This window comes from Engystomops pustulosus, chromosome 2, assembly GCF_040894005.1.
Source record: "Engystomops pustulosus chromosome 2, aEngPut4.maternal, whole genome shotgun sequence".
In the NCBI taxonomy this organism is placed as follows: domain Eukaryota; kingdom Metazoa; phylum Chordata; class Amphibia; order Anura; family Leptodactylidae; genus Engystomops; species Engystomops pustulosus.
In genome coordinates, this window is record NC_092412.1 from 164,427,954 (window position 1) to 164,446,770 (window position 18,817).

The 18,817-nt window shown below is 41.4% G+C and overlaps 2 protein-coding genes across 4 annotated transcripts in view; one reads left to right on the forward strand and one right to left on the reverse strand.

Moving 5' to 3' along the window:
• Nucleotides 1-3,030: 3,030 nt before the first annotated feature.
• RPL10A (ribosomal protein L10a) lies at nucleotides 3,031-11,481 on the forward strand. The gene is made up of 6 exons (XM_072137213.1): nucleotides 3,031-3,112; nucleotides 4,187-4,261; nucleotides 5,672-5,752; nucleotides 8,509-8,657; nucleotides 8,940-9,112; nucleotides 11,278-11,481. Exons 1-6 carry the CDS (start codon nucleotides 3,108-3,110, stop codon nucleotides 11,446-11,448), a joined length of 654 nt encoding a protein of 217 aa, XP_071993314.1. The 5' UTR covers nucleotides 3,031-3,107; the 3' UTR covers nucleotides 11,449-11,481.
• Nucleotides 11,482-17,008: 5,527 nt separating this feature from the next.
• The window catches only part of TULP1 (TUB like protein 1), a 264,106-nt gene continuing 262,297 nt past the window's right edge, over nucleotides 17,009-18,817 (reverse strand). For all 3 annotated transcript variants that reach the window (XM_072137212.1, XM_072137211.1, XM_072137210.1), the window contains one exon: nucleotides 17,009-17,161. In XM_072137212.1, the coding sequence (XP_071993313.1) occupies nucleotides 17,028-17,161 (134 nt within the window). In that variant the 3' untranslated portion in view covers nucleotides 17,009-17,027. The remainder of the gene's footprint in view (nucleotides 17,162-18,817) is intronic.

An 18,817-nucleotide genomic window follows, 5' to 3' on the forward strand; every position in this document is an offset into this window, starting at 1 on the left:
ATTACTAGCTCAAAATTTGATGTATTAAATTCAAGATAAACCTCTGATGCATCTTTAGAATGTTAGAATCTTTTTAATTTTAAACTAGTTGTTGTTTGTTATCTAGACCAATTTTTTCATTACAGACGTCTGTGGGTTTTTATATTTATGTATTTGTCTGTATGCTTGTATTGTCTAGATTAAAATCCCTTTAATAAGAAATCTGGAGCCGATCCCTATTTAGTGCCTACCTATATATATTTTATGAACCACTTCGTTTTTTGTTTTTTTTTTCCCTTTTGGTGTTTGAGGGTTAAGGTAGTAGCACATAAGGACGGCCAGATAAGTCTGATAAGTGCCACCAAAAAATTTTTTTATGATATGATACTAACCGACCCAACCATGACCTCTCCATCTCAGTCTGTGTGATCAGCATAGCACAGAGGTAACAGGCCCGTTGTCTTGTGGTTGTGATGAACTCCGACCTCTCCTTTGCAGCATATATTCAATCTCTTGCTTGTTCTTGCCGCATGCATCTCGGTAACATCTTCAGAGTCCGTCCATTTCTGACAGTTGAAACCTCTAAAATACTAATTGTTGCTCTGACTCACTCTCAACTAAACTACTGTAACTCACTCCCATCTACAATCTATTCCTAATGCAGCAGCCAGACTCTTCTTTCAGACCAAACATTTGTGCCAATCACTGCACTGGCTGCCCGTCCCCTTCCAAATTCAGTTATAGTAACCCTCATCAACAAAGCTCTGCATAATGCTGCAACTCCCTATCTCTCTTCTCTCATCTCAGTCTATCACCCAACCTTTGTTCTGCCAGTGATCAGGGCCGGACTAAGGTTGGTGGGGGCCCCTGGGCGAAAAATACGGTGGGGGTCCCCATTGAACGTAGTCCAGACAGCAATCGCTATATACCACTCCCCAGCAATAACTATATACAGCCTCCCAGTAATCACTAAATACAGCGCCCAGTATTCACTATATACAGCTCCCCCAGTAATCACTATATAAAACTCCCCCAGCAATCACTATACACAACTTTGAGTAATCAGTATATGCAGCCTCCAGCAATCACTATATACAGTCCTCAGTATTCGCTTTATACAGCTCCCTCAGAAATCACTATATACAGCTCCCAGCAATCACTATATACAGTCCACAATAATCACTATACTGTATAGACCCCAGTAATAAATATATAATATGGCTCCCCAGTAAAAACTATATACAGCCCCCTATAATAACTATATACAGCCCCCTATAGCTATATACAGACTCCCTATAACTATAGTCCCCCTATAATAACTATGAACAGACCCCTATAATTATATACAGCCCCTTATAACTATATATTGCCCCATATAACTATATAATGCCTCTCTTTATATAACTATATACAGTCCCCCTATAATAACTATATACAGTCCCCCTATAATAACTATATACACCCCATATAATAACTATATACAGCCTCCCTATAGTAACTATATATAGCCTCCCTATAGTGACTATATACAGTCCCCCTATAATAACTATAAACAGTCCCCCTATAACTACAGTCCCTATAATAACTATATATACCCCCTGTAATAACAATATACACCCCTATAATAACAATATACAGCCTCCCTATAATAACTAACTACATACAGTCCACATATAACAACTATATACAGCCTTCCTAGACTACATGCAGACTACATGCAGACTCCTATTATTGCTATATACACCCCCCATAATACATATATACATTCCCCCTATTATAACTATATACAGTAGTAGCTGAAATAATAAAATTGTACTCACCTACCATCGTTACCCCGATGCGCGCCGTCCTCATTTTCCCTCGCGATATCGGATGTAAACAAAGATGGTGGCGTCCTGCTACAGGCGGCTACTCTGTGACGCCAGCGGCGGGGAGCACTATTTTTGTTTACATGCGATTGTCTATGGCAAAGCGGGGAACTTATTGTTCCCTCGCTCTGTCATAGACGAAAGGCAGGAACATCGGCAAGCTCCAGACTTCTCTGAAGTCAATCTTACCTTGGACTTTGTATTACAGATGGCGGCTGAGCAGGGCCCTCACTTCTATTGTGCTATATTACTGTTTGTACTTTGTATGTTATATTTGTATATGTCCCCTATGATTTGTAAAGCACTACAGAATTTGATGGCGCTTTATAAATTATAATTATTATGTCTGTTTTGGCAGATCAGGCGTGTAGTGGTTAGACAGAGGCAGAAACTATGCCTCCACCTGCCACCATGTGTCAATGTATACGCTCAGCGTATCTGTCAGGAGCTTTCCTGACACCGAGCGTATACATAAAATATCATGCAAACCCATATTCACACGACCGTTGGGGGACGTTTGGCCGCCGTATATACATACCCCATAGGCCGGCAATGGGTGCACAGCGCGGTATGTACCCGGGAAAAGATAGAACATGTTCTATCATTTCCTGTATTACAGTACCGTGCGCCATATATCTCTATGCACCCCTCCTCCTCTCCTGTGCACCGATGTGTGCCCACCGTGCTACGGTACAGAGGGCACACGTTAGAGAATGCAGCCTAAATCACATATCCATATCTGATAGGGGGCGTTGACCACAAATGCATCACAAATCTGGGACAATGGCTTTTGGTAACATCTTAAATAGAATGACACTTTATTTTTCATCCAGTGTAAATGTAACCATTTGTAGCAGCTCCAGCATTTGCAATGCCTTACACCATTTACACCATTTGGTCTCTGTATGCAATTGACTACAGTGGACCTGAAATCATAAATAGTGTCCTTGAAGATACGGGAAGTAAAAAGCAAATACTCTTTTTATTTTACAGCATTTCTACAATTTTTTTTCTACATTATAAATTTCTAAAAATGCTTGTAGCGTTTCCAGCATCCCCTACCAGCAGATGAGGAAAAGAGCTAGATAACGGAGCAAAGACATGGTTTCTACTACGGAATCGCGACGTAATCCAGAGTCGCTGGTAATCTCGAACTCATCAATCATGGCGGCGTATAAACACCGCGAGATTACGCTCTTCTTAAGCGCATGCGCGGAAGTAGCAGTCCTTTCTTTTCGCTGATCCTTGGCGGTGTCCACAATGAGGTAGGTGGTTTCCGAATCTAATCCACGGTCATCTGCGGTTTACCGTGTCGGTTGTGTTTTCTAAGTAGTGTATGTGTAGACGGGAAGAGGTTACTTACTAGAGTCTGTCGGAACAAGTATCAGATTACGTTTTCTAGTTTTAGAAACTACTAGGCCATTTCTGTTAGAGGGCTCCGTACTCACGCGGTGTCAAGGCCTGCATTGGCGACTCTTGCTGTGAGGCTTGCAGGGTCACTTTAGCAGAGGTTACCGATGTAGTTGAAGTACTCTAGGGCAGTGATGGCGAACCTTTTAGAGACCGAGTGCCCAAACTACAACAAAGACCCGCTTATTTATCGCAAAGTGCCAACACAGAAATTTAATTTGTGATTTATACTCCCTTCCCTGTCACAGTTTTCATTGATACCAGCACCCTGAGGACACCAATAAAGCAGAAAATAGTCCCAGGTACAGCTGTCACTTTAAAATAGCTCTGTGCACAGCAAGTCCTGGGCTGTCTGGGACTGCAGGAAGATACCTGGAGTCCTCTCTGGTGATGGCCTGAGTGCCCACAGAAAGGGCTCTGAGTGCCACCTCTGGTACGCTGCCGCACGTTCTGCTATGTGACAGACAGATTAGTTTATGTGGTAGGTGCTCTATGACTACAGCTAAACCAATAGCAGATTATGTGGAGATGTGTTCACTTCAGTAGCGAGCCGTCATGTATTACATATGTATACCAATGAATGTCAGAACACTTTTTTTGAGTAAATCTACAGTTCTTAAAGGTGAACTTCATAAAGTGCTGGTAGACTTCCTGCCCTGGATGACATCTGTTTAACACTTTGGCCGGTTTTTGTTTCCAGCTTGCACTCCCTAACTAACCTTTATTTTTTCCATGCACAGAACTATGGGCTTTTTTTCCAGGGGTTTTAAGTTTTGTGTGCCCAAATGACCAGTGTCATTTATACTCTTGGTCGGTAAGATCGTGGGCATACCAATTTTATATAGGTTTCGTTGTAATACTCAAAAAAACCTAAATATTAGATGGATTCCTTAAAATTTTTTTTTTTTCCACCTGTTTCCTCTTGGTAGTACCAAAGTTTCTCGCGATACACTCTATGAAGCGGTGAGGGAAGTATTGTCTGGAGCAAAGCGGAAGAAGAGAAAGTAAGTAATTGTTTCTTGACACTAGTCTAAATACTCAGGTATTGCCTTGAGACTTCTAAAGCTTTTGGCAGCGTTTGGTGCAAATTATAACATTTGTAACTGATAAATATGCATGTTATATATGTTGTCTACCACAGTGACATATGCTGTTGCAGCTGAGGTAATCATGTGGTTTTGGTTAAGTGACTAGCTGTTGCCAGTAATGGTGCTTGTGTGGGGTTTATTTGGTAGAGATGACAGGCTCCCTTTAATCAGCTTGTGGTGTTAGAGGATGTGTCGGGGTGATTTGGGATACTAAACTACCCATGGGTTCTTATGGGCTGATGTTTAGTGCCCTTTAACTAGTACTCCTGTTTCACCACCGTCCCCATAGCGTTCAGCCAGGCTGTGGTATGCTTGCTTCAATATGTTACTATGTGGAAACAGCAAAGCGAGGCAAGTATAAAGTTTTTTAATAGAGACTTGGTAAAGGTTGTTATGAGACACTAAACCATAAGGACCTTTGTTTTGGTGTCCCAAATTGCCTTGACGGGTCCAGTTATGTCTTCAGACCAGAGGTTGCAATAACCCCTCTACAAGTATCTGACTGATTTACTCCCCTTGTTAAAATGTAACTGTCATTCTGCGTAAAAAAACTTGAGTCATTCCTCAAAGTATTTTGCCCCTCGATCCTCATAGTACTTTTTTTGGCCCATGGCTCCAGTTCTCCTCTGTGATCAGGAATGAGCTGCAGGTGTTTGCGTTAATTTAATGCAAAACACCGGCGGTTCGTTCCCGATCGCAGGCGTTTCCATAGAACCGCCGATACGGTCGGGCCGCCCAGGTGGGTGCGGCTTTGTTTGCGTTTGCAAACGCAGACAAAGCGTTACATGGGGCACAAGCCTAAAAACGAGAATCCTTACCCTTCTGGCAAAACTTTACTGTGACCTTTGTTTCAGACTTAAAGGGATTTCCCACAAATCAAGTTGGGCCCTATCCACAGCATTGGGCCTAACTTGCTGATTGGTCTGGGGGGGGGCTTGGTGATGAGACCCTGCAGATCATGAGAACAAGAGTTCCGATGGGGTCCCATTTACCTCAGTTGAACCCCTTGTTGCTCTGGGAGAGTAATGGAGCAGATGGCCATGCATGGCCATTCGGCTCCATTGATCTCTAAGGAACTGATGGAGGTCGCCGACTTGGCAATTTCCGTCGGCTGAGATGAATCGAGCAGACCAATCATGCGCAGCCGTTTGCTCCATTACACTGTGGAGCAATAAGGGGCACGATTGTGGTACCTTTGACCCCTCGTTATCCTGATCTGTGCGGGTCTCAGAGACCTCCACCGAGCAGCAAGGCCTTAACTTTGATTTGTGGGAAACCCCCTTTAATAGTACCGCATGTGATTGATATATGCTTGTGTTTCTTTAGGTTTCTGCAAACAGTGGAGCTCCAGATCAGCCTCAAAAACTATGACCCTCAAAAGGACAAGCGTTTTTCTGGAACTGTCAGGTTTGGACCTTCTTATTTGTCTCACCCAGCACTTGCCATGCGTCTACCTCCCTTTTTTGTTTTTTGGAGGTCAATCACACTGGCAAATGTTACGGGTAGTTCAGTTACCTTGATGAGGCTAGCTGGACGGACCTCCACCCTGGGTCTTAAAATATGAGGGGAGGTGTGGTTTTGGCTTTCAGTCAAACACGCACCGAATAATACTTCGGTATTATGCAAGGTTTGTTCCTATGTCATGTCTTGCAACATTTCTGCTGGTAGAGTTGTAGTGGAAATGTCAGTCTTGTATTAAGATCTATACATAATTTCTTAGATTCTAGGCTGTGGGTGGGAACTCTAGGCAGACACATTATGATCCCTCTAGTTCTGTGAGCTGAGAATGTCGTTAGATTATCAGGATACCGGTTATACTCGCTTTCAATTGGTTTCTGAACACTGTAATAGTACGACACATAAAGAGAATTCAGCAAAATGTTTTTTGGAGATGAGTGAGTTGGGCTAATCACACTCGCAGGACTCCCCCCCCCCCCCCCCCCCCCCCCCCCCCCCCCCCTTTAAGGATAAAATAATAAGACAGACAACATAGGAGCAACTAACAGACTAACTTACAATGCACAATGACCAGATGTGAACAACATTATCAGTTATCCCTGGTAAAACTAAAGTGCTGAGTGACTTTATGGGATACAAAACTACAGCAAAGTGTCTCATTAGAGCATGGCATCACAGTATCCTGAACCCGTCTAGTCAGCAGGGGTTAACAGTGATTTGTTAATGTTATTCATAGGACAGGAGAAAACAAGTTACAAATACAGACCACAGGTAATGTGCAGGGAACCCCATGTTTGTTAGTTGCTCCTATGTTGGTCTGTCTGGTTATTTTATCCTTAATGTGAATTCTATGTACATAAAGATTATCTATTTGAAGTTTTTGTGTTATAATTTTTTGTGCAAATTGAGTAGGTGTTCACATAGAGAAGAAAGATCAGAGATGAGATGCCTATTGCACACAATGACGGTTAGCTCTGCAATTCCACAATGCCTAGATCTGCTGTGCCTGCCTCCTCAGATAAAGGACTTAAAAGCCTGTAGCTTTACATTCCTCATGCTGCTGTGGCCAGGAACGCCATATCTGTCAGTGTGCTCTGTCTTAGAATGGGAGGTGCTAGAATGCAGGGAGCAGAGACAGATTTCTGTGACATCCTGGAGCTGAAATTTCTAAGATTGCTTCTCTGACCCCAAGTCAGAAGTTGCAGGATTGTGCCTAGGTCAAATGAAATTGTGTACAAGACCTATAGACTGGTTGGAATTGCAACACAGACCTAAAGTTTGACACGCCTTCTTGTTTAAAGTTTTCAGTATTTTCATCGCTATAAAAATTGTAGATTCACACTGAAGGCATCAAAACTATGAAATAACACATTTGGAATTGTATACTTAACACAAAAGTGTGAAACTTACTGTCTTTTATTTTTGGTTCCTCAAAGTAGCCACCTTTTGCTTTGACTACTGCTTGGCATTCTCTTCATGAGGTTCAAGAGGTAGTCACCAGAAAAGGTTTTCACATCACAGGTGTGCCCTGTCAGGTTTGATAAGTGGGATTTCTTGCTTTATATATGGGGTTGGGACCATCGGTTGTGTTGTGGAGAAGCCAGGTGGATACACAGCTGATAGTCCTAATAAATACTGTTAGGATTTGTGTCCCCAAGTGCAGTTTCAAAAACCATGAAGCGCTTCAAAAGAAACTGGCCCCAGGAAAGGAAGTCATCTGCTGCAAAGGTAAGTTCATCTGAGTTACCTGCCTCAAATTGCAGGGGTGCTTTGCTTGTGACACTGTTTACAATTTATTCAAAATTGAAGGCATACTGAACCAGCAGACTCTTCCTTCGGTTTGCGTTTAGGTGGACGGTTTATTTTTCACCAGGACAATGACCCAAAAAACTCCTACAGGATGTGGGCTATTTGACCAAGGCAAGTGATGGGGTGGTACAACAGATTATCTGGCCTCCAGTCACCTGACCTAAACTCAATCATTGATATAAGAAACAGTAGAATGGCACTCACCCAAAACTTTTCTTCAATCCGGTTTATTGAGATGTCCATTCTTGTGTGAGTATCTCAATAAACCGGATTGAAGAAAGAAGTTTTGGGTGCCATTCTACTGTTTGTTATATCGATCCTATGCATTGTCCTAGAATTGGAGCACCACCATCCCAGACTACCCTATCCGCTGTACCTTCCTCATATAAGTCTGACCAGCAGAGACTGATAATTTGAGAACGTGAAGTGGTGCCCCCTGTATTTCCTCTTTGCCACAGTTTCATTCTAAACTCAATCATTGTTTGGGGTTGAGCTGGACTGCAGAGTGAAGGCAAAAGGGCCAACAAGTGCTAAGCGACTCTGGGAACTTCAAGACTGCTGGAAGACTGTTTCAGGTGACTTGCAGCTCATCAAGAGTGTGCAAAGCGGTAATCAAAGCAAAAGGTGCCTACTTTGAAGAACCTGGAATATAAGATACATTTTCTGTATTTTTAAGTATTTTGGCATGAAAATACAGAACTTTAAATGAGGTGTCCAAACTTTTGGTCTGTACTGTATATATCTGTGAAATGCTGTTTAAGTTTTCTCTAACTTGGTGTCTTGATTCTGTTATCCTGAGTAGATTTAAGAAACTTTGTGGGAATTCCCCTTGTTCTGGAGCCCCCCTTAGCTACATGTATTGTAGAAGTTCTCAATATTGTTTTAACCCTTTTCAGGCTTAAGTCTACACCAAGGCCCAAATTTTCAGTTTGTGTCTTGGGAGATCAGCAGCACTGTGATGAGGCAAAGGCAGTCGAATTGCCCCACATGGACATCGAAGCCCTAAAGAAGTTAAACAAGAATAAGAAGCTGGTGAAAAAGCTAGGTTTGTGAATCCATCTTGTATTACACTTTCAGTTAAGGCAGGCTTCTACATTTTACTTCGTGCTGCCCTGTACTTTCCTTGAGATACACACTGCAAGTGACTAGATTACAATCTAGGAGGAGTGCAATGTCATGAGTAAAAAAAAGTATGCAAATCTCCAATATCAAATCCAAAGCTGGGGTTTGGAGCTTATTCAATTAGCGAACTTCAAGTGTTTCACTTTTGAAGTTGAATGTTTCATTCTGTAACTACTACAGGTTTCCCTTTGGTTTTTTTTCACAGCTAAGAAATATGATGCATTTTTGGCCTCTGAATCACTGATCAAGCAGATACCTCGTATTTTGGGACCTGGTTTGAACAAGGCTGGAAAGTTTCCTTCCTTGCTAACACACAATGAGAACTTGGTAGCAAAAGTTGATGAAGTTAAATCCACCATAAAATTTCAGATGAAAAAGGTGAGATTGGTTTGCCTTAAGTATTTTGCTCATAATATAATGCATGTCTTCTTTCCCCACCCCCACCTTCCCAATAATGTGTGGATTGTATTAACTCGTATTTCAAGATTTTTAAAAGAATGGGAAGCACATTGGATGACTTGAGATGCCTAAATCACTCACACTTGGGATGTAGGAAGAGTAGGGTTTCTAAACTTGGGTGATCCAAAATTGCTATGACCCTTTTTAAAGCATAATGACATAAGCTTAACATTAGGTCAATTAACAATACTTAAAGAGAACCCGTCATGCAAAATAACCCCCTAAACTAAATATATTTTCATAAACTGCCATTAGAGAGCATTACCTCTATCCCTTTATTGTCCCTCTACATGCCTGCAAACCTAAGCAATGAGGTCCTAAAGCTGTATGCAAATGACCTGTGAAATGTCCAATGAAGCATTAGCATATTCAAGCTGTCCACTCTATGCATGAGTGGGAGGCACAGCCACACCCCCAGTGCATGACTGACCGCCTGTATAATGATGTGCTTCCTGGTGGCCACGCCCCTGCAGCCTGTGTGTGCATGTGTGTGTTTAGGAGAGATGCAGCAGCTCCAGGCAGCCATGTTACAGCAGAACATGTCAGATTCATGTGTAGCTGATGTCTGTGTCTCCCACCTGTATATTAGGAGGATGCAGCATGTCAGCAGATGACATACACACTAGCAATGCTTTACTATACATTATACAGACATGAGCAAGGGGAGGGGGAACAGGGGTGACATCACTGCCTCTGACCATGTGACCAGCCTCATTTACATGATAAAAAATAGATGATTTTACAATGAATAATGTATGAAATAACTAAAGGCTGTCATGGGATCCTTGTGATCTGCTCCAACAGGTAGTGGTGACAGGACTAGTGACAGACCTGATGACAGGTGTCCTTTAAATTTTTGGTAATGAAGTGTCCCAGGAAAACTCTGCTCCTGAGGAATATGGTGGTACAGACGACAAATGCATATAATGGAGCTCAGTATCTGCAGAAAACTAAAATCCGAGGTTTCGGTGGCCTGCTCAAATGAACATTCCTAACATGCCAATCATGGTCTGCAAAACCAGTTGGTTTTGGAAAATGCATGAGTACTGGCTCTTTTATGAGATTTTTTTTTTTTTTTTTTTGTAAATGGTTTAAAAAAAACAATTGAGACAACCACTCCACCTTCCCCAGAGGAGCACCAGTCTCGTGCAGATAACTGCCTTGCAAGGTGTATGCACAAGTTCTGTAGTAAACAAGATAATACTTTTAACAAAAGCACCCAAGCAAATCAAACTTCAGTCTGTTGGCAGTACTTTTGACAATACACTTCTCAAAACGCAATTTAAAGTAACAGAATGTATTGTATGTACTCGCGTGTTATATAAAATAAAGGGGTTCCGTTCACTACTACTTTTGTGTGTCCTACACTTGGTAGATTAGTGTTGGTAGGTTTCCTTTAAGTTGAATCGGAATGTAGATGCCTCTATTAGATGTGAGGATAGCCCTTTTAACGCTAATCCTCATGTCCCTGTATCTTTTTATACCTCATTTCCCTAATATGCTAATTTTCTGAAGAGGCTACTGGGGCATGTAGTAGCCAGAGCTGAGGCTACACAGTGCGGCTACTGCACACCCCATTAGCCTCTTTGATCCTCCTACCAGATATTTTTGGCGCGCAGCTACAAGGAGCTGCAAACCCTCGTCCGTAAAGCCTGCTGCACGGTCACTGCTCTGGAGCTACTTCACACAGAAAATATCTGGTAGGAGGATCAGAGGCTGCTGGGGCATTGAGTAACCACCCCGTGTAGACTCAGCTCCACGCCCCAGTAGGCTCTTGAGAAAAGTGGCATAATAGGGCAATAAGACTTATAAAACGATACAGGGGGTGAGATGATTAGCCCTTAAAAAGGCTATCCTCACATACAGTAGAGGCACCTATCACCCAATCTACCTTAATAGGTAGATCCATGGTAGTAGGTTTCCTGTAATGCCAAATCTGAACAAATGGCAACCCACTGCTCTTACAATTTGGCCATTAAGCATTAAGAACTAGTTGGCCATTTTTCTGGCTAGTGACCACCAGTGATTCTTGTGTAACCCATTTCACCAAAATTAAGGGAATGTTCTCATTTGTTTCTCTGTAGGTCTTGTGTCTGGCTGTTGCTGTTGGTCACGTGAAGATGACTGAGGAGGAGTTGGTCTACAACATCCACCTGTCAATTAACTTCTTGGTATCGCTGTTGAAAAAGAATTGGCAAAATGTTAGAGCTTTGTATATCAAGAGCACCATGGGCAAACCTCAGCGCCTGTACTAATTTGTGATGGCAATAAAGTGTTTCACAGGTTGAGTGATTCTTCTGTGTACATAATATGGTTGAAAAGGCATGTCCATTAAGTTCATGTGATGGCTAACCTATGACACGCGTGTCACTGCTGACACCCGTAGCCATTTTCACTGACACGCGGCTGCCTTAGTTATGTTTCATCCTACATGACCAGGTGCAGTAGTCAGGAGGCTGAGAGATTGCACTGAGCTCCCAGCACTCCCCCCTACTCCTCCTCCCCATATGTGAGCTGTGCCTTGTCTCCAGTCAGCACAGGTATCAGCACGGGGCACAGCAGGAGAGGTGACCCGGTCGTAAACCAGGGAGACTCCTCTGCAGCTCCTGATAGTTGTGGTGGGGGGAGGGTGGCAGCACAGAGGCCACATCGCTGCTGCCCTGTGTGATGTCCCAGCAGCTGCCACCTCTACAATCACCATCTCCACAGCAGGGACCAGGGAGGACAACCACTCCCATCATACAGTGAGTAATGTCAGTGACTGTATGATAGACAGTCATCAAGGCTTGTGTGTCAGTTTTGTGACGTACAAGCCCTGAAATAATCACGCCTTGCAAATCACCAGACATTGCGATTATTTTGCTCCTCACACCTTCTCCATGCCAAGAGGGCATGAGAGAGATGCGAACAGCGGCGCCTGCACCCTCACTATAACCTGTGATTTTTCATGACTGAAAGTTTGCAGGTTACTAATCTTTTCCACACTTGTCTGATTGTAACCGATCTATTACAATGTACGAATTGCATATAATAGATGTGGAAAATCCCCATATACTGGCATACTGTAGTATGGCAGTACATGGTTGGCTCAATCAGACAACCTACGGTTAAAGTACCCTAGAAGTTAAATAATCATATTTAAACTATAAATATCATAAAATTATGTTTTTTTGTTAAGGTGACACACCACCCGAGTTGTGCTCGGTTTTTGGCAAATTTTGACACACCAAGTTTAAAAGGTTGCCCATCACTGTTCTATATTGTAACACAGTTTGTCAAAAGGGTATGTATGCCTTATAGCTACTGCCGTAACCAGCATCTGAGTTTGGCTATTCCAGACATAAACAGCTCTAACATTAATAATTCTTTATATAGCGCACAAAGCATGTCAAATTGGTCCCTGTCTTACAGTAAATCCTTGTCTGCTCTGAAGGTTTAAAACTGCTTTTACTCCATGTGTTGACCTCTTGTCATTTGATCTAGCTTTACCTGGAACAACTTCTATGGACAATTCCTGTATTTCTATCAATTGATCTTTTTAACTTTTAGTTTTTTTTTTTTTTTTTTTTTTACTAAATGGGAGATTTATATCTAAAGGCATATTAAGTCTCCATCCCTGCCAGTTTTTTTTGCATTCCATGTAGCTTAGGGCATGGTCATGTGGCCCACCAGATTTGCTAGTCTCTGGCAGAAAATTGCCGACATCTAAGCGTTATCTTTGCATGGCTGACTTTGCGATAACTACCTATTAAACACTGGCAGTGTGGAAATTTAAGCAGTTAAACAACAAAGTGAGCCTCCTGAGTGTAGTCTTTCAATATCCCTGCCACACTTTACCCCACAACGGACATTGAGCTTCTAGGCCTATAATTGCTTGTCAAAACTACCGTAAGTTTTATTTTTTCCCTTGGATATTGGCACAATGTTTTCCGTGTGACTGTCACTTAATACTGTACCTATGGTCGTTATGGTATCTGACCAGACCCTATTAAGTTATGTTTTTACTACCCACCTGCAAAAAGGGCTTGTTTTCTGCATAACAAATTGCACTACATGGTGGTATTAAATATTCCATGTAATGTGCAGCAGGAGAATTCTAAATGCAGTGAAATTTGTGAAAACACAGTGCAAGCTGTAAAAGTCAAGCCCACTGGAAAATAGCAGCATCTCCTTTATTCTTTGGGTTAGTATGATCACAGGGATATCAAATTTATAGATTTTGTTTTCTTACATATAAAAATTAACCTGTGCAACAAATACATTTTGCCACCTTCTGGTGCTAACAGCATTTTCATACTTCAGAGTACAGAGCTTTATGTACCTTGATGTTTTTAATGATGGCATTTTAAGTATTGTATAGCCCTTTGATTGCATTTTTTTTAAATATTTTGTTGTAAAATGGGGGAAATACTACAGGTGCTATTTTCTGATGCAGGAAATACATTAAATTTTGAGATGACATTTTGGGAAATTGCATTAGTGAAAGTCTTACAGTTTAAATCCTAAACATTTAAGTATCGGTTCAGGAGAAAGAGGGATTTCAATTAACTATTTAGACTCCCTTGGGTATCTTTGATTTTACAAATACTGAGGCAGTATGTTGGGCTTCTTGGCACTTCTTAAAGACCTGAAGCTGTGGGTGTTTGCCCTCTCCAAATACCTGCAGCTGATGTGATGTAACTGTTATGTCATTAACAGGTTAAATGATCAGCTGACCAATAACCTGTTAACACTCAGCGTCTAATATATTGGACAGTGAGCTGATACCGGTTCAGCTCCAGATCTGAGCCGAACCGGCATCTGGAAACACGGAGTACCGGCTGTAACATAGTGTTTAACCTGTTAATGCTGCGCGACCACAGCATCTAACATGCCTTCAGGGGGTCTTTCCCCCACGATCACAAGAACTGTTTTTGAGGGGTGGCGTTTGTGATGTCATCTTTCAGGCACAGTGTCAGCCTATGCATGTGTATAGTCTTGCGCTGCTAATACCCTGCAATACATGATTATTGCAGGATATTATGAACAAGCAATCAAATGGCCATAAGCCCCATAACATATAAAGAGACAATTGACGCTAAAAATTCTAAATCATAACACAAACCCCACATATATAATACCACGTCCGTAACAATCTGTAGAATAAAACTAATTATTGAATACGCATGATGAACACCGTTAAACCTGTTAACTTGCCAAAAATTATTTTTACCTATTGAATCCCACAAATGCAATAGTGTTCAAAAAACATGTACTCCAGAATGATACTGTTGTAAAGTACAGGCGGTCCCCTACTTAAGGACACCCAACTTACAGACAACCCATAGTTACAGACGGACCCCTCTGCCCCTGTGACCTCTGGTGAAACTCTCTGGATGCTTTACTATAGTCCCAGACTGCAATGATCAGCTGTAAGGTGTCTGTAATGAAGCTTTATTGATAATTCTTGGTCCAATTACACCAAAAATTTTGAAACTCCAATTGTCACTGGGGCAAAAGAAAAAAAATTGTCTAGAACTTCCCTTATAAAATATACAGTTTCGACTTGCATACAAATTCAACTTAAGAACAAACCTCCAGACCCTATCTTGTATGTAACCCGGGGACTGCCTGTACATGTCACGCAAAAAACAAGCCATCAACCTGCTCCATAGCCAAAAAAAATAAAGTTGTGCCACTTGGAAGACCAATGCAAAAATGATAGTTTTTTTTTTTTTTTTCCCCACATTAGGGTTTTATTTGGTAAATTTTTAGTAAAACGTAAGAAAAAAAATATTCATGTATCGTATCTCCGTAATCGTATTGCCCCATAGAATAAAGATAACATGATTATTAGGCTAAACGGTGAACACAAAAAAAGGAAAAAAATCCAGTACAGAATTTTTTACCCCTGCCCTCAAAAAAAAAATTTCAACAGTAGGGGCTACCAACCCCAAAATGGTAACACTGGAAAAAGCATCTCATCCCGCCGTCACATGGCCCCAATAAGGAAAAAGAGAAAATTTTATAAACTACAGAAGGGGCCAATGAGGAAACTAAAATCGTGGCAGCTGCAGGGATCTCCTTCCCTCCTGCGCCTCGCTGTGCTCCCATAAAACAAGTAACGGCCACATGTGGGGGGGTCTCTGCACTCGGGAGAAATTGCAGAACAAATTGTATGGTGGATTTTATCTTTTGGAAATGTGTAGATTTTAGGGCTAAATGAACATAACCAGCAAAATTTGACTCAATTTCACCTCCATTTTGATTTCATTACTATGAAGATCTCAAGGGGTTAACAATCTTCCTAAGAGCTGTTTCTAATTGTTTGAGGGGTGCAGATTTGAAAATGGGTTGATACATAGGGGGTTTTTGATGCTAAATATGTAAAATTTCATTCAAAATGGGACTTATCCCCAAAATAGTCAATTCTGAAAATACGGAAAAATCAATATTAGGTGGCCCCTATTGTTATTAATAGCTGGCCGCTTCCTGCAAACCCCGCCGGATCTTGTGCTCTATGCCTTTGAGAAAGCTGTTTCCAATTGCTGTTTCCGATGTGACCCGTAGCTACATTCCTGACCTTGATCCTTTGCCGCTGTCCCGACCTTCCGCTATGTCCCCGACTCTGATACCGTGCTGCTTGTCCTGACCTCCTGCCTGTCCTCAACTATGTTTGTGCTCTACGACTCTGTACTTCACCTTGGCCACCACCACAAGCAAAGTCGCACCTGTGGAGCGACCTGGTGGTATCCCATCACGGCAAGTCCAACCCGGCAGGCTCTGGTGAAAACCGGGTGCTACTTAGATTCTGCTCCCAGGTTTCAGCTTAAGTCATCGCTCGAGGTAGTACAGTGGGTCCACTACCCCTGATCCTGAAAGTTTAGATAGCTCACACTAGGCAATCACACTATCAATGCAGTTCATAAAAATTGTCCCTAATTAATAAAAATTAATGGTATATTAAATAGGTAGTTTGATCTGTTTAGATTTAAAATTTTTACTCACAATTTAGTGGATTGGACTTGGTTCATTATATATCATACATCTTGTCCTTCCAGAAATGCATTTTATAATGCTTATCCGTTGCAACAAAGTTAGATAGTTTATATTATTGAGATTAATTTGGGACAACAGATCCGGAGAGAAAAAGTCAGAGTGCATCTCGGTCTAGATGTTGGGGTCCATAACTTTGTTTCTTGGCTCCTTAATGTTTTGGTCTTTAGTGCAATAATGTACAATATCATGGCAAGGGTGCTATGGAGAGCCAGGAGATAAACTCTTACTCCACTACAACTTTCTTCTGGTGTCCTGGTTCCTTCACATTGGCTGTACGGCACAGCATCTTGCAGGAATCTTGGTGAGATGACGTTTACACCTAATCCCTGTGATTTCTGCCTGTTTGTTCCAGGTTAATTATTTGAAAGGATCGATCACTGTGGGCTCCTGCACCAGGTAGCTGTGCATACCTGTCGAGATCGCGGTCTGCCCGGAATTATCTAGGCAGCCACGAGATGGTGCAGAGCCGCACACGGGTTAAGCTATCTGAGCTTTCTGCACTATGCAGATTGGGTGGCAAGTATGATTATGTGCTCGTTCACAGATTTGGCGTTCCGACGGAGGAGAAGGAAGGAGAGAGGGATGTAGTGGTGCACACTGGAAGTTGCATTTGTGTCCCTGATCTCAAAAAGTTATAGGTCACTCTTTAAAATGGTTTTATGATTATTTGCTGTTACACATATATAGCATACTATTGCAAAAACATTACACTACATATTTCTTTTTGTTTTAGTATATATTTTTTATATATATCTAGAACACATAATGTAATCAAAGTTAAAATTTCCTGAACACTTTATTCACATGCCAATTTTCCATCAAAACTAGATAATGCAATTGCAAAGGCTTGAACTGCACACATAGGGTACTTAAAATCCATGGTGAATGCATCATCTGCTACGCGACCAAATTGCATGATGATATAATCAACTGTAAAGTAAAAATAAAGAGTGTTAGCTTGTTGAATCTTATATTTAAAATAGTTTATAATTCTGCTTTACATCACACCATAGATTTTCGAGAGGGCTGTTATTTAGAAACTGGTTGACATTATCATTGTCTATTTTTAGGTATTAAAAATGAATGAGTTTGAAAAATGAATATAAAACAGGCTTACTTTCAGTTACTTATTTGCATATAAAGGGAGCCTGTCATCAGGATCAAGCATTTTCACCTAATGACTGGCTATCTGCCTGCGAACTACATTGATGCAGGGGGGCATCTGCTACAAGGTAAGAGTCTCTGTGTCATCATCATAATTATATCCTCTTAACTACTACCACCCTACCTCATGCAGCTCCAAATTTCTGTCAGCTCACATCTGCAGGAGGGAGGGAGGAAGCGGGAGAGAGCTAGCAGAGCAGAGAGAAAATGATATTGATGATGACAGGGGGACTTCAACGCCCCTGTGACTCAATGCTTTATATAATAGGGACACTCTCCGTTATACTGTTAAGGTTTTTTTTAGGGGCACCGTGTGGAGTAGTGCTGCATGGAGCTGAAGACATTTGAATGTGTATTCAGCAGAGAAAAAAAAAGGTTAAGGTGAAATCGTAAAGAAGTCCTCTTCTACCTGATGGAGGAATCTATAAATCCACTTGCGTCAGAGTATGGTGTAATTTGCATTAAAAAAACTGTATAAAAGGACTTGCTCCAAATTTTTCAAGGTTTTCATTTATACCGTTCTACTTTGGCAAAAACATTTTTTGTAATTATGGATTCTACTCAAGGTATTTCTCGTTCTCCTGCATCTCCTAAAACAACCTCAAAGTGGGGAATTGAGGCCAAATAGTTCTACACAGCCTAATCTCAGGCTCAAAAGAACCTGAAGCATGCATGGTCATTTGTATGTACAGAGGAGAAAGTCTGTTCTTAACCTGAAAGTTTGGACTTAAAAGACACCTGTGATCAAGTCTCCCAACCTTTATCTAATTAATTCATACATTTATCATGCTAAAATCATCTTTTGTTTATTATGTTAATGAGCCTGGCATATGTGTTCATTAATTGAAGTGACCTTGCTAGTGTGGCTCAGCTGGTACCGCTCCAGAGATGTCTGGTTTGCAGACAGAAAATCGGAGGGGCTCCAGCACTGGTGAATGTGAGGCTACAATTTCATATAAAATCCATCTTCTTTATTAAAACATGTTAAAAAACAAATGTTCTAAAAAGCAATCCATCTAGATGGTAAAATGCACATGAAACAGTTGACACGTTTCGAGCGGTATCAATCTTAACCATACCTGTGTGCTACCTGGCCTGTGTAGCTCTTAAGTAGCATGGATAAAGAAAGTGAGCAGGCATATAGTCAGTTATGTCACTGGTGGGAGGTGGCCTCCACCAACATTGTTATGAATAAGTATATTATGTATTGCAATATATTGCTTGTATAGTTGTGGAGGATGTATTTATTAAATGCATGTGCTGTATGTGCTGGACCCATTGGTAACAGAAAAAAACTAAAATTGCGTAGGAAAGACAGTTTTCATTGGTTACTTACATGCGGAAAACATATAATGTGAACCGAGGGCAATATAATATGAACTGAGGGCTCACAACTTAGCTGTTATACCCATAAAAAAAACC